Source organism: Colletotrichum orchidophilum (genome assembly GCF_001831195.1).
Source record: "Colletotrichum orchidophilum strain IMI 309357 chromosome Unknown Scaffold_46.1, whole genome shotgun sequence".
NCBI lineage: Eukaryota > Fungi > Ascomycota > Sordariomycetes > Glomerellales > Glomerellaceae > Colletotrichum > Colletotrichum orchidophilum.
This window is the reverse complement of record NW_019173002.1, coordinates 254,189-272,257: the sequence shown is the minus strand read 5'-3', so window position 1 is coordinate 272,257 and position 18,069 is coordinate 254,189. Positions and strand designations below refer to the sequence as shown.

The following is an 18,069-nucleotide window of genomic DNA, read 5'->3' as shown; positions in this document are numbered from 1 at the left end:
AAAACGAGAGGTGAGGGGCTAAAGTTAGATAGGCATAGCCAAACTTGGAAACGCATCGGACCATTTCATCCACATCCATTTTTGTAACCTCATTCAAGGCACACCGATGATCTGCATCATGGATACGACTGCCGAATCGTGAAAAGAAGTCGCCCAACTACCATGTCGCCGGGTTCAGGTAGCGGCACCCCCACGTTCAAACTCCATACCAAAGTCTCCCGAACTTTGATACTACATTGATAAGAGTGTTTGGGAAGGTGGCATACTAAAGTGCTACTAACACATGCTTCGAGGGGTTGCCTAAGCAGTTCTGGACCATCTCTTTCCCACGTACGGCTTAGCGCCGGCATGGATGAGATCTTGAAGTTTGTAGAATAGGCCAATGGTCCATGTATCGGTTCGATGGTTTATCGGTCTGTCTGGTTGGCTCTCAATAGACTCGAAGAGGTAGGGAATTCTTTTGGTAGTTTGGGAGAGCAGAACTCTGGCTGGCTTGTATATCATTGTCGAGCCTGTCACTCTTGTTTCTTTGTATGGACTCAACTGTGTCCGTAGCTATCATGACAAACACGACCATTACATTCGATATTCCAGGCACGGTGCAGCTGGTCGACACACAAGGCGTTCTCGACGTGAAGCATGGCTCGGAGCACACCAACATCGTTCTAGTTCCACAACCGAGCAGCGATCCGAATGATCCGCTATCATGGTCGCAAAAACGCAAGAGATCCAACATCTCCTGGGTAATGACATGGTGCTTCTTCGGAGCCGCCATCATATCCGGCCTGTCTCCCGCCTACCTACAAATCGAAGCAGACACCGGCATTTCCGTAGCAGATCTCAGCACCGGAAATGGCCTCATGTTTCTCTTCCTCGGTTGGGGTACTCTGCTCACCCAGAACTATGCGCTTAACTACGGACGACGCCCGACGCTTGTCTTTTCCATGTTCGCAATAACCTTTATCAGTCTTTGGTCGGCCTACGTCAAGTCCCGAGCCGAATTCTTCGTGAACCGCATAATCATTGGCATCGTTTCCTCACCAATGGAAACTCTGATCGAAGTCATAATTGACGACCTTTATTTTGTCCACCAACGAGGCTTCTACATGGGTATCTACAGTTGGACATTGTGGTGTGGTGCCTTTCTCTGCCCGGTAGCCTCTGGGTTCGTCGCCGAAAACCTGGGATGGCGATGGATCCAGTACATTTTATCAATCATAGGAGGCGTGGTCACCATTTTGACCTTTGTCTTCTTCGAAGAAACCATGTTCTGCAGGAGCAGTCCGCAGACCGGGATTCAAGAAATCCCCGATCAGCAGCAAGGTCCCTTTGATAACGACAAGAGCGCGATCAGCAACGAGTTGTCGGAAGACAAAAAACTTCGAGCAGCAGATGGTTTGACCTCTGTCAACGCCGACATTGAGACACACACCTTGCCGCACCGCGTCGAAGTAGCACCTGGAAAACCTTCCTGGTCAAGACTAAGACTATGGGGTTATAAAGACAATCGAAAGCCGAAGCAGTTCAAGCGCTATCTTTTGCCCTTCTACCTCCTTCAATTTCCCTCTGTCATCTTTGCCGGCATTCTAGTCGGAGGAATTCTTTCGTGGTACAATGTCGTCGGCGGCTCCCTAGCTCTCATCCTCGGCAAACCACCATATAACTTCGGTTCCAACGTCATCGGTCTCTTTTACCTGGCGTCGGTGATTGGGGTCTCCATAGGGTGTCTCATGACCAGCTGGGCCAGTGATGCCTTGTCAGTCTGGATGGCTCGCCGACATGGGGGCGTGATGGAACCCGAGCACCGGCTTTGGCTCTGTTTCGTGGCTATTGTAGCCCATCCAGTTGGTTGCGTCTTATACGGCGTAGGGGCTTCCTATCAAATCCACTGGGTCGGTATTGCCTTTGGCCTGGTCATGATATCTGTCACTCTCCCCCTGGGAACAAGTATGGCGTTCACCTACACTCTTGATAGCTTCAAGGACCTTGCTGGCGAGGGGTTCGTGTCAGTTATCCTCATCCGGAACACGATGGGTAAGTAAATGATGCCTGATCCCTCAAGTTTGAGACTGTGGCTAACAGCTTTCAGGCTTTGCTTTCAGCTATGCTGTAGTACCCATGATCAATAGCATTGGCCTTCGTGATGCCTTCATAGTGACAGCTGTTCTTGGGGTAACGTTCTGGGCACTGTGTCTGATTATGATGTACGTAGGAAAGCCCCTACGGCGTATGGCAGGACCTCGCTACTTTGACATGGTGGAAAAGCATGGTCTTTCAGGGCACTGAGCGTCTTTGCGGAAAATCAGCCGCATTTTGCAGAGAGTTGAATGTATCTACTCTGACCTTTTCTAAGAATAACAAGCGTACTTGGCCATAACACATCCGTGGCGTGAACCTAAATGTACTCCCATCCAAGCTTAACCTTGTGCTATACATGGACTCTTCGGGTTAAATCAACGCATTGTGAATTCTCGAAGGTCCCAGTTTACACCTTGGGATTGTTTGCCCATACTACCTTATGTACCTTTCACAACTCATGCATACAGCTATGGTGACAAAAGTCTTCGGGAGGAGCTTCTCAGTCTGTAGTTTCATTGAAACATCGTATTTATGAGATAATACGACGGTATCGTCTTGAGGGCCCTTGGTTGTCATTACACATGTCATTACACAGATACGACATTAAGATCCTCGTGAAAACGGGCCTCAAGCAGCTTTCCAAGTATTCGGAGCAATAAACGAGTGCATACACTTTAACCCGTCTACATATGCCATGCAAACCGTAGATATCAGTCAGCCACGTCCACAAAGAACTTACTATTCCTGTGAATGCGGTCCATGAAGTGCTACCTGGCTGTCACGGCATCTCGGGCGATGATTGGGTGCCTCCAGAAGCTCGAGTAGGTGTGATGTAAGACAGAAATCTGGCCGTGCTCCTCGAAGAGAACAGTGCCCTCTTTCCAAGTGGAGTAACAAGGCGGACCACTTTGAGACTCACGTTTTGCTACGACCTTACAAGCCAACCCTCGGTACTGATTAGCTCGGCCCCTTTTGTCATTGGGTAAGATAGATGAACTGAATGCGGTAAGCCGAAACCCGCAATACTAAAGCAATCCAAGGAGGAAGATCGGCCACACTGAGCTTGGCATTATTTGGACACACCAATCCCCCCCGCCCTTGGCTTAAACCCCCGCACTAGCTGCATGGTAACTACTTGAGCCTCTTGGCTACTCTTCCTGACAGGTTTCCCAGTAGATAAGTAGCTGAGAAATGGTCCCGGTGCACCTCGGACAGCCCTTCCTATGAAGCCTGCTGCCAAATTTCTTTCAAACCCGATCGGCGCCTCAGATTTTGTACAATCCTGACCATGGCTTCTGCCCAATTCTTCAACTATCCTGGCACCGAGTCCAACGCGGAGCAATATCACTATTCCCAAGCCGTAAAGCTTGGAAACATTGTTCGTACATCTGGCCAGGGCGGCTGGGACGAGAAGGGCAACATCACCACCGACCTTGAAAAGCAGATAACTATTGCTTTTGACAACGTTCTCAAAGCCCTTCAAGCTGCCGACAGCCGCCTCTCCTTCAATGACATCCACGCAGTTCGTTCCTATCACCTGGACATGGACTCGAGTTTCGATGTCATGACTGCGACTTTTAAGAAACTGTTCCCAAATCACCGACCTATCTGGACATGTATCCAGATTGGAAAGCTCGGGCTCGAAGGCATGCAGGTTGAAATCGAGGTCGAGGCGTTGATTCCCGCCTAGAGACATGGCAATAGAATGCCAATAGGATTTCCCCAGCCATCGTCCAAGGATAGTAGCGCAATCATGCAGGGCTATAGTAGCTATCGATAGTCACAGTAATATCAGTCATCTAAAGTCGTCTTGGAAAACTTTCACCTTCTCATCATTTGACGATGCTGGAGTGATTGCGGAAGGCCACTCTTAGCTAGCACACGGGGAATATTACGTTTACTGCTCAAAAGGGTCAGTGATAAGCCATGGAATCCGGGCTGATATCCAAAGGTTCCAGCATTCTCACATCAAAGTTGCTTGGAATGTGATTGGAGGTTCACGGTATGAAAAATGTTGGTGTTAGTTCCCACACATTGGGCAAAAGGTCCAAGCCAAGACGCAAGCTCACCCTGATACAAAGTCGGCCACATGCGACGATGATGCAATAAGCAAATCAAGTCAATGCTGGTGGGGACTTTAAATGGCAGCAGGAAAGTAGGTTTATTTTCTTAGTTCCCTGTACAATGCAGTTTGCAATCTTTCCCATGGTAAGAATGGGTAATTACTGCGCAAGTATCCGTGAGGTGTGGTGGATGTCTTGTGATGCCTGTTTCGGCTATCTTTTTCCGACCTGGACTAGGCAAACTGTCACGGTCTTGGTAATATGTACTAATAATTAAACCAAGCAATCAAAGAGTTGAGTTTCCGCTTGCTCGCCCCCTCTCAATCATGTTGTCCAACCACTCTATGCAGCGTCCCCCGAACCCCGCGAAAATGGTCAAAAAAGTTGCCCGATTTGGACAGCGCTTGTGGGAGACCCCGCACCCCTCTCGGTGGTGTTGCGGCTGGGAAGTAAACTCGGTGGGCTCATAGGGCCGTGAGACAAAATCTTGTCCATCTTTTGCCTGCTCCAGGATCTCTGGGCCGCCATTGTGGCTCCGTCCGATAGCTAGCTGCTGATAATCTGCAGAATCTGAACGATCCGCTCCCCACTTGTCTGGGACACTTCTATGGCGGAGTCCCAGTGATCCCATTTATCGCCCAGTCTGTGCGACATGCAACCATAACCTGCGTGGATAAGAAAGCGAGCTGCCTCTGGGTTTCGACACGAGGCCAGGCGCATTACGTTGATTAGTTCATCGAGCTGCGTCTTGGTTTCTTCCCCTACCCACGGATTTTGCAGTTCCCATCAGAATGTCAGCTCCCACCTTAGACCTCACAGCGCCGAATGGCACGAAGATCTCCCTGCCTACAGGGCTCTTCATCAACAATGAGTTCATCAAATCCAGCTCAGGCTCCAAAATTACAGCAATCAATCCAAGGCACGTTGAAGATTGAACGGTTTTCATCCTTGACTTCTAAACTAATTATCTGACAGTGATGAGTCGGAGATCGGCATAGTGGAAGCGGCATCACCAGAGGATGTAGACAAGGCCGTAAAGGCAGCACGCGCAGCTCTCAGTGCCCCAGGCTGGGGTGACATCTCTGCAACAGATCGAGGCAGGCTGATTTACAAGCTCGCCGACCTCGTCGAGGCACACCAAGAGACTCTCGCCACGATCGAAACGTGGAACGGCGGCAAGCCTTATGGCGTAGCTCTTGGAGAAGACCTTGCTGAGACCATTTCCACGTTGCGCTACTACGCCGGTTGGGCCGACAAGATCCACGGCGAGACCATCCCGACGACGCCCCAGAAGTTTGCCTATACGTTGAAACAGCCGATTGGAGTTTGTGGACAAATTATTCCGTGGAACTACCCACTCATGATGGCGGCGTGGTTAGTAAATTCGCTCATGTCAGTGAGGATATCTGATTTAACGAATTTTCTAGGAAGCTCGGTCCAGCACTGGCGTGTGGCAACACTGTTGTGTTGAAGCCGGCAGAACAGACGCCTCTCTCTGTTCTGTACTTTGCGAACTTGATCAAGGAAGCCGGTTTCCCTCCAGGAGTTATCAATATCGTCAACGGCTCAGGAAGAGAGGCAGGTAATGCCCTGGTTTCTCATACCGATGTTGATAAAATTGCTTTCACCGGCTCTACCGCAACCGGAAGACAGATTATGAAGTCTGCGAGCATCAACCTCAAAAATATCACGCTCGAGACTGGCGGAAAGTCGCCTCTGGTAGTGTTCAGCGATGCAGACCTCGACCAAGCAGCAAAATGGGGCCATGTTGGTATCATGAGCAATCAGGGCCAGATCTGCACGTCCACTTCCAGGATCCTCGTTCATGAAGATGTCTATCAGGATTACGTCGCACGCTTCAAGAAGATATGCCTGGAGAACAAGGTCGGCAACCCCTTCGACGATGACACGTTCCAAGGACCCCAGATCACGAAGGTACAATATGAGAAGATCCTGGGTTACATCCAGGCCGGCAAGGATGAAGGTGCCAGCCTCGTGACCGGAGGAGTCCCGTACAAGAACGTGGGCGACGGCAAAGGGTTCTTTATTGAGCCAACAGTCTTTTCTGATGTGAGGAAGGATATGAGGATCTTCCAAGAAGAGGTGTTTGGTCCTTTTGTCGCCATCACACCCTTCAAGACGGAGGAAGAAGCAGTCGCATTGGCCAACAACACCTCTTACGGCCTCGGGGCTGCCTTGTTTTCGCGCGACATTGAGCGGTGCCACCGCATCGCCGCCCGCCTCGAGTCTGGAATGGTTTGGATCAATAGTTCCAATGACTCGGATATCCGCGTTCCTTTTGGTGGTGTCAAGCAGAGCGGTATCGGGCGCGAATTGGGAGAAGCTGGTCTGGCTGCTTACACGCAGACGAAGGCGGTACATGTGAACTTGGGACTCAAGCTTTAAGTTGGGGAAGCAGATTATTTTGCAAGTTCAGGAACACTTAATCTATTGCCAGTTCAAATCTATTCTTCAATTATAGCACAACAGCATCGGAGGCTAATTGGGAAAACATTTCTGACCAAGATACGTCCTCTCGAGTCGCCTTCCAGACGTCGCACAACACCTCGGTAACAGAATGTAACGTAGCGAACCGCATCTCATCCCTAATGACATGCAATATGCCCGACACCGCCTTCCGATGTCGTGGAGACTGGACATGCGCGCCACCAACGAGCAAAGGGAAAATGACACAGTTGAGCACCTTTGACGGCTGTTTCATATCAATGATACATTCCAAACAAGGTAATACGTGCTGTTGTACAAGGGAGTGGGAGACTGGCAGACCACAAATGGCTCGATACATGTAAATGAGAGCTGTATGCTGAAAGGCACGAATAAGAGTGAAATCGTTGTTAGCCTCCGAGTCTGGATCCGCATCTCCAGTATTATCTGAATATGTGTCTGTAATCCTGGCATACATCGGAGACAAAGCCGTCTCGAACTTTCGGATAGTTTCCATTGAGAGCTGCTCGGTGCCGTTGTTGAGAGCATCTCGGTATTCTGCTAGCCGAGATATTTGCTGAAAGACTGAGGCTAGTGATGAGCGCCCCTGGATGTCTCTTCCCCACCACACGGATCTCTTTTCTATGGTGTCCCAAATCTCGTGAGGAAACGACGGTTTCCCGCCCTTGAGCATGATTGTTGTGAGATCCGTTGACGCGAACTCTGAGAGGAGCATGTGGATCGGCTCATGACTCGTCTCCAGAACTGGAAGTATGCCCCCGAGGCTCTCGATTATGGCCTTGACGCCCCCGTGGTGACTGGACGTTGCCGCAGATGCCTGAGCGCACTCGAGGTATCCGTCGTGGAAATAGAGTAAGAGCACAGCGAGCAACAGGGTCATGAGCGAGCTCTTATCAACCATGTGAGCGCCGTCGACCTCGCCCCGTACAACTGCAAGGCACTCGAGTCGCTTCATGCAGAGGAGACTGCGGCTGTTCCTCCCGTCCTGGAGGACCCGGTGGGCATCCGCAATGACGCACGCCGCAAGGAGCACGACTCGATGCTCGAGGGCTTGCAAGATTGGCGCGGCGCATGGTTCAGGGGCCGTCGTCAGGAGGGGCCACAGGCGGTGGTGGAAGTAGTCCAGGGCGCGTCGTTCGTCTGAAGCCAGACAGGACGCGAGCTGCGCGTCTCTGGGGGCGATTTGGTACATGGCCGGAGCTTTGATCGTGGGCCGCGTGCTCCATTTCAGGCGGCGAGCGTTGAAGTCGCAATCGGCGCCAATCTTGGAGCAGCGATTGCATCGGGGCTTGGTCAGGTCGCACTTAATGCGGCGTTTCTTGCAGGGCCAACACGATCCCTCGACGATTCTGATTCTGTTCGTAACCATGTTTGAGCCTTGAGTGCTCAAGAGACGGCCAGATAGATGCTTTATAAGGCTACGCCAATGCCGATTTGGGTAGTCTCTAGATGATGTTCGCGATAGCAGATAGTGGTGAGTGGATATCCTAGCCTGATGTCATGGTTTGCTATCAGCAAGGTTCAGATTCCCGTCTGGAATCCATCCCCCCTCCCTCGATAAGGTCGGGAGTTGGGGAAGCTGTGCGGGGAAGGGGAAGGGGGAAGGGATGGGATCCGGGTTGATTTAGCTCAACGAAGCTCGAGAGTTTGCGAGATTTGGCCCATCTAGTTTCCTGAAGGGGTTTAGCGGTAGTCGAAATGACCCCGATTGCTGTTTTATGTGACTGCTGTGACTGTCGCCCGAGATCCAATCTCGTTTTGCAGGTCCAACAACGCGGCAGCATCTCGGTCATAAACCGCCTGAAACCCAATGGTTGTGACTCCCAGATAACAAATATCTGGAATTGAGGTTGGGTTTTCCACGACAGGTCAACAATGGACCTCGCAACAAACAAGACATGGGCTGAAGTCCAGATGACGCCCAATCCCCTAACTACCATGAGCACTGCCATTACGCTGGTAGCTTGCTCAATCGTAGCTCTGGTTGTGAGCATCCGGTTAGTCCGGTTTCCGCAACCAACCAGCGAGCCACTAGAAATCTCGCAAGTACAACTTGATCTTCAATATCAAAGCCGTTCATTCGACCGATTCTGATTCCAATTGGACAGCTACACATCTATCCTATCAAAGGGCTAAGGGGATGCGCACTCCAGCGAGCACATGTGGGCAAATACGGCCTGGTCGGCGATCGGACTTTTTCCTTGCAAAAAGTCCTCCGTGACGAGAATGACCCGGCGAAGAAAACATATGAAACGATGTTTATAGGCTACTACCTCCAAATGGCGCTGTTTCAAAGTTCGGTTAACCTAGGTGGAAGAGAAGAAAACGCAACCAAAGGAGAAGTGGTGGTAAAATGGCATGGCCGAGGAACGGAGCACGGCAAATCAGTCAACGAAGCAAACATCACCACCACCGACGAAATCCGATTCGCACTATCTCCAAGTACGGAAGGGCGGAAAGTTATTGAAACAACCCTTCACGCAAGCCGGGCCAAGGCTTATGACATGGGCGACGAATTAGCGGCCTGGTTCTCGGCTCGTCTCGGGTTCGAGGCGAGACTCGTCTACATCGGAGACGGCTCACGACCAGTCCTAGGGTCTATGGCACCAAACAGCAGAGCAGGCTTGAGAAAGGCCAGACTTGCTCAGCGTTTGAGGTCCTTTGTCCCCTTTTTTAGATTTCCCGAGGAGCGTCTAGTCTTCAACGACCTCGCGCACTACCTTGTCGTAACGGAAGAATCCACCGCGGAGGTTTCCTCCCGCCTCGATGGCGACCTCACCATGGATGTTTGCAAGTTCCGTCCGAATGTCGTCGTCAAAGGCGCAAGCGGCCCGTTCGTAGAGGACTTTTGGGGCGAGTTGACATTCGACGGCGGTGTCCAGATGCCTCTGACGGCCAATTGCTATCGCTGCCAAAGCATCACCGTTGACTATGAAACTGGCAAGACGTCGACTGATGACCGTGGCTTGGTATGGAAGAAGCTAAATAAGGACCGCCGAGTTGACAAGGGCGCCAAATATAGTCCTGTCTTTGGACGTTACGGGTACTGCTTTGGGTCGGCTGTAGGCGAGACATTGAGCGTGGGCCAAAGAGCGCGAATCTCTCACATCAACCCCACCAGAACGACATTCGGTAAGTTCTCGCTCTCGGTCCAAGTGTTGGAGTGGGATACGTTGCTGATAGAACTTCTTAGATTGGCCGCATCTTACAACGTTCGGTGTAAGTCAGAAGAAGAAATAGACTTGGGTGTCGCTGTAAATTATCTCTCCAAACATGACAACTTCCGACCGGGAGCAATCAGGGCAAAGTTTCAGAAACAGTCATCAGAAATAGCCATACAGAACGAAACATCAAAATTTCCACGTTCACCAAGCCAAGTGCGTGGCTCAAGGACCATACATTGCAAAGACTTGACGTGTTGAGCTCCCTATCTCTAAGGCATTAGGTCAATGTCGGTTGTTACCTGAGCGTGGAAGTAGCTGGTAGTCAGATCGGTAATAAAAAAAGTATTTCCCCTGGACCGTAGCTCTCCAACCTCCCTGAGCATGATGATGTGCACAAAGTACAACGTTGGGCCGCCATTCGGTCTGAAGTCAGCAGCATAAGGTGGCTGACTGTCCATATCAGTTATTAGCTGCGTGGGCACTCCGCAAACTCCATATCCAGGCGAGTTCGTCCGAGTATTCGACCGACCGGCTTAGCAATTGACATTATCCACCATCTTCGAGACTGATAGAAACGGGCGCATTGGAGAATTCGTCAGGCATGCCACGAGCCTAGCGACAAGTCACATGCAAAAGACTGCGGTAAACCCCGGATACCGAGACAAAGATTTCAAAGCTTCTCCAACTTACTTTAGGACTAAAATTGACGTAGGCTATTGTGCTGGTCATTACTGCAAAATAAGTACTCTAGGCTTAGACTGGAACAACGTTATGGCAGCGGTATCCACCCGCTTCGCATGCTAATCATTCGGCTAGCTATGACGTAGTAGATAGAACAGTCTGCAGGGTGTCTTCAGTATCGACTGAGGTCTAGTCAAGTACGTGGGAAATCCGCAAGTATCTCCACTAACGTATCATTCCAGCGACGCAAGCAGCCAAGGTTGAGCACACAAAGTGAATCGAGTCGTTTGCGACTTATTCACAGCCGCACGTCGACCACAGAAGTGCGTTGAGACAGAAACTTGAACCAATAGATGGATTTGTACGGAATATCTGAAGATTTAAAGTTGAACTTCAAGCATGTCCAGTGCCTACATAAAGAGAACCTATCCATTTTCCCATGCCGGGTTGCTGGTGCATCGTGGAAAGCAGGTCTGTTAGCTGATAACTCCAGTTGTATTATTCGCCCTTGTACAGACATGAGGCGCAAACTTATCAATCGGGGAAATATACTACTGATGAAAAAAAGCAACCTAGCGCCTAACATTGGGTACGCTTGCGGACTTGGCTAGTCCGCAGCTCGGACGTTTGAGACGGTCTTCCATGCTCGGGCGAAAATGACAAACCCACGTGTGCTCCGATGATATCACCGTCTGAAGTTCAAAACCGCTCGTACTTGAGAACGTTACTTGAACGTATATGAAGACTGTCGAGGACTGCGGTGTTCAGACTGAAGCTGCATCACTCACTTCCAACATCAATCTCCTCGTTGTTCAAGCGATTGACCAACAAGAACCTTCCTCTTAGCAACGCGATATTGCAAGCAACTCAAAATGTCTAGCACACCCTCTCCAGCTGAGCCGTGGTCTTTGAAGGGCAAGACTGCCATCGTCACTGGAGGATCACGCGGAATTGGCAGCGGAATCGCCGTACACTTCGCCCGCAAGGGGTTGGAAAACCTCGCCATCACGTATGTGGCGAACAAAACCGCCGCCGATACTACTCTTGCCAAGTGCCGCGAACTTGGAGTCAAAAACGCCGTTGCCATCAAAGCAGATTCAACAGATCCGACAATCGCCCCAAAGATCGTGAAGGACGTCCTGAACGCCCTCAAGGTCACGACTATTGACATTCTGGTCAACAACGCAATCCTCTCGGACATCAGTAACACCTCGGACGTCAAGAAACTTCAGGCAAAGGACTTCAATGACATGATGGTCGCAAACGTCTACACCCCAGTAAGCCTCACGACTGCCTTCATGGAGTATGCCCCAAAGTACGGCGGGCGCGTCATCAACATTTCAAGCGTTGCCGGCAGGACCGGCAACCCAAGTCCGATCATGACCTACGGTGCCACGAAAGCTGCCCTCGACAGCTTCACGAGGTCTTTTGCAGACACCTTTGCCTCCGACAAGGGAATGACTTTTAACAGCGTCGCGGTTGGGCCCACTGAGACTGATGCCCTGGCCCAGGCCAGGCAAGCTCACGCGGAATTCATCGACAAGCAGGTAGACTACATTTCTGTGGCTCCCCGCCTCGGAAATACCGACGACATTGCCTACATTGTGGGCTTCCTCGCTAGTGAGGAGGGACGTTGGGTCAATGGAGCCGCAGTTAGCGCAAACGGTGGGCATCGCCAAACTCTTGCTCTTTTTGGCTAGTTTCACGGCTTTCATCAGATCAGTCGCTTAATCAGAAGTTGGGCGACGGATGTTACATATTGATCCCTTCACTTAAACACTCATAAGATTATTCACTTGAGTTGAGTGCTTCTCTTCCATCCATGCTGTTTTTCCCAAGCTGCTGTACCAATCATCTGCTTGAACTTGCGGCCAGCATTCTACTACCGGAGATGGGAGAATATGTTCTGAATCCAAATAGTCACCGCCAATGGTAATCTAGCGTGAAGTGCCGATGTAAAGAAAAATCTGCAAATATGATGTTAAAATGTAGCTTACATTGGTTCACTCCACACTCGCAGCATACATCGCGCCAGATACGGTGACTTCCGGGCTGCCCCAGCTCGCGACATGCGAAACAGGAGCCTGATACCTCTCTCTCTTCCTACAGCGAGCTCACATCTCGTTCTTTGAGCTCGAGTGTTTCTTCATTTGAGCCTTTTCCTTGATCATTCACTGATCTACTTGTTGCTCTTGAACATGGTGCCTCAGGATGACCAGTCAACTCCTGTTGCTCAATCAGAACATTGGCCACTGGTTAGCTTGACCTCAATGGTTATGGAAAGGGACTAAAAACAGGCAAATGTTGCAGATGATGAGAGATCCGTGGTAACGAAGGCAGTGTCAGTTGATATTCTTATTTCGGGACTACTGCTATGGATCAAAAGCACCCAGGATCAGCCGTATTCCAATCGTTTTGGAGCGGCATGAACGTATCCAGGAACAGGTCAGGCTGGCATTCTCCGTAACTCGGCTCAAACCCCAGAGTCATTGAAACATTGTATGGCGCCGCACTTGGACCGAAGCCCGCTTCTGAAAATCCAAAGCCGTTTGCTGTCATATCTTGAGGCATTGGAATGTATGGGTGAGGGCCATGCTCCTTTGGCATGTGAGGCACCATGAACTGCTGAGATGCCACAGCATCTACACCACCCCCTGTTTCTTGCTCATTTGTCGGATACTCTTCCCTATCCTCTTCATTGTCTTGTTTGAACTTGAGTTTCCGAATTTCATCCGTCACGCTATACTTGGAATAGACTTCTGGCACCGAGCCTAGCGTATCTCTTCGGATACCAGGTTGCTGAGCCCCGTTCGCCTCGTTGTCGGATCCTGGCTGCTCAGCCTCCCAATTCGACCTGAGCGGACTTGAGTCCCCAGAATCGCGCTCCGCATCGTGTATGAGATCTGCGATACCACTTCGCAGAAGCTTAGTTGTGGGATAAATCTCAGCTGGCGTCTCAAGAACATCCGAGCACGCTTTTAGCTTGGCTATCAAAACGTCCTTGGGCAAGTTGGCAAATTGGCTTGAACCAAGGCGCGAAATGACACGAGCGGAATGAAAAGTGCACATCACCAAGGCTGGGTCCGTGATGAATATGTCCTTCCCCATCTCATTCACCGTAGCCATGATGTTTGCAACGCCGAGAGCGTGCTGGAGACACTTGTCTCTGCAAAAAGAGACCAAGTCCTGAGGTAGGGTTCTCAACTCTTCCTCGCGTAGGCCTTCCCTAAAGCCCGGTATTGTAAACCTGTACATGTCGCACTGGCACTGGTGCCACCAGGTATGAAACATGACAAAGGGGGTCCGTTGAGGTGTGTAAGCTCGGAGGAAGAGGTTCTTCTTGTCGAATGCAAACTGCGAAGGGAGTGATCGACGCAGAGCATCTAGCTCGTCGACAAGTCCTTTGAGAAGCGAAACGCATTCACCCAGGGGTTTCCGATGATGTGTAATTGTGTGGGATAACCTAGACACGCCGATTAGCATGGGATTTCAGTAGATCATTTGCAAGAACAGTTTGATAGTACCTTTGTATCCGATCTCGGATATCGAGAACTCGAATATTGTATGCCATCAAACCTAGCTCCAAAGAACAATGGGCTTTAGGCGGCTTCAAGGGCTCCGTCGATACAGGGATATCTAACGTGAAAGACCGCTCGTGGCAGGGAAGTTGTAAATGTATTGTTTCCTTCGGACAACCGGTAAATTCTGTCCGTCCGCTGGAGTAGAGTGTCTCCATGGTGTAGATTGCCCACATAAGACGCCTCCGACGCTCCTGAGTGAGGAAGCTCAAGCGGCCATCCTCGTAGTTCAGTCGCACCATGAAGGCCAGTCTTGCCGCGAGGCACGCAGATACCAGCATTTTACTGAATCGCCGAGCAATAATGTGGTCGAGGGTAGTGAGCATGAGTGCCTCGATATCCGACATGGAAGGCTCACTGAGCCGCATAAGGAGTTGCATCTCTGACTCTTGGATCCATCTTGTCGCCTGTTGCAGACGACCGCTATCTCCTGCTGCTATATAGCGGGCTGTGAGACCACACATCGCCTTCAGGAGACGCGGGTTGTATGTGTCCTGTGCCCAGCTTTGACAGAAAGTGGCTTTATGGATGAAGCCGTAACAGGGTATTGGATAGACAAAGTCGAAGAAAGCATCAATATGTTGCTTGATAATTGTCTTGTTCGAGTTCAACTCACTAATGAGACAAGGTTCAGCAGGCGTACAGACGGTTGCTACTAAGATTTCCAAGAGGACTTACAACCCGAGTGACGAGGGCGGAGAGTGCGCATTGGAGGAATCTCGATTGAATGACGAAGTTCTGTCATCCATGCTGTTTTCTGAGCTGCGACCCTCTGCGGTGGGTGGCTGAGGCCGGAGATCCGAAGCTGGTATTCTGGCTGACGAGGACTTAGACATATCAGGATACTGGCAGTCCACACCCCGATGTGAGCATCGCCGACACGATGGCTGCGTGCCGCAGCACTTTGTCTTCTTGTCACGACATTGTATGCAAGCAGTTCGCACGCGACGCTTCTCCAGCCTCAGATGACTCGGGTCACTACTGTGAGTGGAAGAATTTGCAGCCTCCGGTAACTGGTCCAGTGCTGCAAAAGAGCAGTGAAACTTGAGCCGACGACAATTCTCGCAACCTCCAGGTGTGCCGTCACATCGGACCTATCGGCTATGAGTTAGGGGGGACCCTCTTCCGAAGGAACCGCGATAGACAGACTCCGGGTGCAAGTTGACCGACTTACCTTGCGGTTCCGGCACTGGAAACATATCTGCAACCCCTTTCGGGGCCGGCCCGAAGCGCGATATGGGTTAGGCGTCTCCATGTTTGAGTCTTACCCGCAGTTTTATCTGTTCAAAAGAGTGAGGATGCATAAGGTCGGGTGACGGGGCGGGAAGTCGGGGGAAAGAAGATGATATGACCTGTCTCCCGCCCGAGTTCCGCGGTGATTTTGACTTTCTCACCTCCGCCCGAGTTCCGGTCCCTACCAATTCACCTTAGTCAACGCCAAATTCCAAGTGGGCGGTCACCAGGTTCCTCAGCCCGCAAAAGATTTTCGTTCTAGACTCATGCTGACTCGCGGGATCGCTCCGTTGCAGCGTAGCTTTCTCCATTCCTCCACTCACTCACCTCCAGAAGTTCATCCCTTGAGCGCAGAGAACAGCTTGCTTCCCCAGTGGGTTTCCCCAAGTTGGGGAACCGAGTTGGGGAAGCCCTCTCTGCCATGTGTTAGTTTATCTCTATTCAGTCCATCGCCAGTGAAAGGTGTGATTAGCTCAGAGCAACGGGGATTCCTGGTTCCACTCGACAGGGAATGACATACTACGCAGTAACGCAATATAGATGAGGCGTACGGATAGAGTTTGCTTCCTCCAACGCGTCGCAAATTTCGAATACTTGAAAGACCAGAAAATGTATCGCCGGCTTCAACACAAGCACCCTGTCATTTGAGGCAAGGAGCCGAGGATTCTCGATCAGTCGCATGAACGATCTCTGAGATTTCCACTCGCAATGGCGCCCAATCGGATCCTTAAACACTTCAACGGCACCCTGGCTGCGGCCTTTACCGTCATCGCCGTCTCGACCTTCAACTATGGCTTCGACAATGCCGGCTACTCGACGACCCAGGCGATGGACGCGTTCCAGCGCCAATTCGGCGACCAGAACCCCACGACTGGTAAATGGAAGTTGCCAACTGGCTGGCTCGCGCTCTTTAATAGTCTCAACTATATCGGCTTTGCGGCCGGGGTCATCATTGGTAGTCTCGTCAGCGCTCGTTTGGGTCGCCGGTGGTGCATATTCGGGATGAGCGCGTGGGCCGTGATTCCTGCGACAATTGCCGTAACCTCGAGCACCAGAGAGCAGATCATGGCCGCGCGCATTCTCAACTGTAAGTCAGATCCGGCCCTGCTTCCCACAACCTGATTCGCTGACTTGAGCGTCAAGACATCTACATTGGCATGGAACTCTCTGTGGTTCCTGTGTACCAATCTGAGATTGTTCCCGCGGAAATTCGTGGATTTGCCGTCGGGTCCTACCAGTTCAGTCTGATGGTGAATCTCTGATATCTAAGTAGCCAACCGGCAGAATGAAGCAACTAACATCATTCTGTTCAGTTTGGTACACTGATCGTCAACTCTATCTGCAGGGGAACTAGCATCTTCGAGGGCAATGCATCTTGGAGGATTCCTATGGGCTTGTTTTACGTTATTCCTGTCATTGTTATGGGTTTGATCTTCTTCATCCCAGAGGTAAGTTTAGTCCGACCACAGCTCATTTATGAGAAATATATCACGCTCACTTCTCGACAAGTCACCTCGTTGGCTGTTGACTCAGGACAGAGTCGAAGAAGCCCAGGCATCGCTGAAGAAGCTCCGAGCCGGCACCATCTCAGACGCCGAGATCGATGAGCAGTTCGCCGCCCTCCAGTATGCATTGAAACAGGAAGTCGAGCAAGGGAACTATATGGAACTCTTCAAGGGCGTGAACTTGAAGAGAACGGGAATTGTGATGGCCATGAACTTCTTCCAGCAAGCAACTGGACAGGCTTTTGCCTCTACCTACGGCGCAATCTTCATCAAGGATATCGGAACAGTCAACCCCTTTACAATGACCATCATCAACGCTGTTGTGAATCTTTGCATGGCGTTTGTCGGACTCTACCTGACCGATCGTGTGGGACGGAGGTACGTATTCAATCCACTGTAGACCTCATCGGTCGTGCCTCTTCACTCATACTCTAACCTTGTATCCCTTTAGACCTCTTCTCCTGATGGGTGCGGTCTGGCAATTCGCCGCCATTGTGACGATGGGATCACTGGGCACCGTGACAGGCCCATCATTCGCCGTCAAGACGAGCATAGTAGCCATGCTGACAATCTTTGCCGCCGGGTACGTCTTTGCATGGGCGCCTCTGAACTACGTCGTTACGACCGAGATTCCCGCCCTCCGGCTGCGTGACGCCTCTCAACGAACAGCGTCAATGGTCAACGTCCTGGCCAACTTTGTCGTAAACTTTAGCATTCCATACCTGCTCTACACCCCAGGCGCAGGATTAGGGTCAAAAGTCGGTTTCATCTTTGCGGGAATCCTGGTGCTGGCACTTGTCTTCACTTGGTTCTGTATCCCCGAATGCAAGGGCAAGTCTCTTGAACAGATCGACCGGATGTTCAATGAAGGGGTCCCGCTGCAGAAATTCGGCAAGTACAAGGCGGAAGACATGTTTCAGGCTTCGCCAGAGGACGGCGAAAAGGCCGGAGGAGTTGTCACAGCGAGGCACGCAGAGAAGGCGTAACGCGCAAGGGGGCTGATGGTGTCGTATTCAACCGTCACTAGATGATTTCATTTTCTAAATCAGGTGCCAAATTCAGGGGTTGACATATCGCACCTTGCAGTATTTCAATGTTTCTTTCAAAGCTAGACTATGCCGGCTTCTTCGTCAACCGCTGATGTGTGTACCTCAGCCCTTATGTAGTAGCTACTGTCCCTGGCTGTTCGACCAAAGCGCCTGGCCAGGATGTTAATTTAGCAAGAGGATGAGGTTGAATCTGGCTGCAGAAAGGCTAGGCTTGTTTCAGGGCTGGACTGCATATGCTTATGGCGAACCGT

At 50.9% G+C, this 18,069-nt stretch overlaps 8 protein-coding genes across 8 annotated transcripts; 6 read left to right on the top strand and 2 right to left on the bottom strand.

Annotated features, from left to right (window-relative positions):
• Positions 1 to 560: 560 nt before the first annotated feature.
• On the top strand, positions 561 to 2,286 carry CORC01_06280 (uncharacterized protein; the record flags this gene model as incomplete). The annotated part of the gene is made up of 2 exons (XM_022617921.1): positions 561 to 2,034; positions 2,090 to 2,286. 2 exons carry the CDS (start codon positions 561 to 563, stop codon positions 2,284 to 2,286), a joined length of 1,671 nt encoding a protein of 556 aa, XP_022475638.1.
• Positions 2,287 to 3,367: 1,081 nt separating this feature from the next.
• Positions 3,368 to 3,769, top strand: CORC01_06279 (endoribonuclease L-PSP; the record flags this gene model as incomplete). The annotated part of the gene is made up of 1 exon (XM_022617920.1): positions 3,368 to 3,769. The coding sequence occupies one exon, from the start codon at positions 3,368 to 3,370 to the stop codon at positions 3,767 to 3,769; it is 402 nt and encodes a 133-aa protein (XP_022475637.1).
• Positions 3,770 to 4,933: 1,164 nt separating this feature from the next.
• Positions 4,934 to 6,548, top strand: CORC01_06278 (aldehyde dehydrogenase; the record flags this gene model as incomplete). The annotated part of the gene is made up of 3 exons (XM_022617919.1): positions 4,934 to 5,013; positions 5,118 to 5,516; positions 5,570 to 6,548. The coding sequence occupies 3 exons, from the start codon at positions 4,934 to 4,936 to the stop codon at positions 6,546 to 6,548; spliced, it is 1,458 nt and encodes a 485-aa protein (XP_022475636.1).
• Positions 6,549 to 6,618: 70 nt separating this feature from the next.
• Positions 6,619 to 7,977, bottom strand: CORC01_06277 (uncharacterized protein; the record flags this gene model as incomplete). The annotated part of the gene is made up of 1 exon (XM_022617918.1): positions 6,619 to 7,977. One exon carries the CDS (start codon positions 7,975 to 7,977, stop codon positions 6,619 to 6,621), a length of 1,359 nt encoding a protein of 452 aa, XP_022475635.1.
• A 506-nt stretch (positions 7,978 to 8,483) lies between these two features.
• Positions 8,484 to 9,848, top strand: CORC01_06276 (uncharacterized protein; the record flags this gene model as incomplete). The annotated part of the gene is made up of 3 exons (XM_022617917.1): positions 8,484 to 8,654; positions 8,717 to 9,740; positions 9,802 to 9,848. 3 exons carry the CDS (start codon positions 8,484 to 8,486, stop codon positions 9,846 to 9,848), a joined length of 1,242 nt encoding a protein of 413 aa, XP_022475634.1.
• Positions 9,849 to 11,325: 1,477 nt separating this feature from the next.
• CORC01_06275 (3-oxoacyl-(acyl-carrier-protein) reductase) lies at positions 11,326 to 12,153 on the top strand (the record flags this gene model as incomplete). Its single annotated transcript, XM_022617916.1, has 1 exon — positions 11,326 to 12,153. The coding sequence occupies one exon, from the start codon at positions 11,326 to 11,328 to the stop codon at positions 12,151 to 12,153; it is 828 nt and encodes a 275-aa protein (XP_022475633.1).
• Positions 12,154 to 12,832: 679 nt separating this feature from the next.
• On the bottom strand, positions 12,833 to 15,286 carry CORC01_06274 (uncharacterized protein; the record flags this gene model as incomplete). Its single annotated transcript, XM_022617915.1, has 4 exons — positions 12,833 to 13,916; positions 13,978 to 14,646; positions 14,710 to 14,848; positions 15,202 to 15,286. The coding sequence occupies 4 exons, from the start codon at positions 15,284 to 15,286 to the stop codon at positions 12,833 to 12,835; spliced, it is 1,977 nt and encodes a 658-aa protein (XP_022475632.1).
• Positions 15,287 to 15,972: 686 nt separating this feature from the next.
• On the top strand, positions 15,973 to 17,755 carry CORC01_06273 (sugar transporter; the record flags this gene model as incomplete). The annotated part of the gene is made up of 5 exons (XM_022617914.1): positions 15,973 to 16,351; positions 16,408 to 16,514; positions 16,578 to 16,712; positions 16,774 to 17,147; positions 17,221 to 17,755. 5 exons carry the CDS (start codon positions 15,973 to 15,975, stop codon positions 17,753 to 17,755), a joined length of 1,530 nt encoding a protein of 509 aa, XP_022475631.1.
• Positions 17,756 to 18,069: the final 314 nt, after the last annotated feature.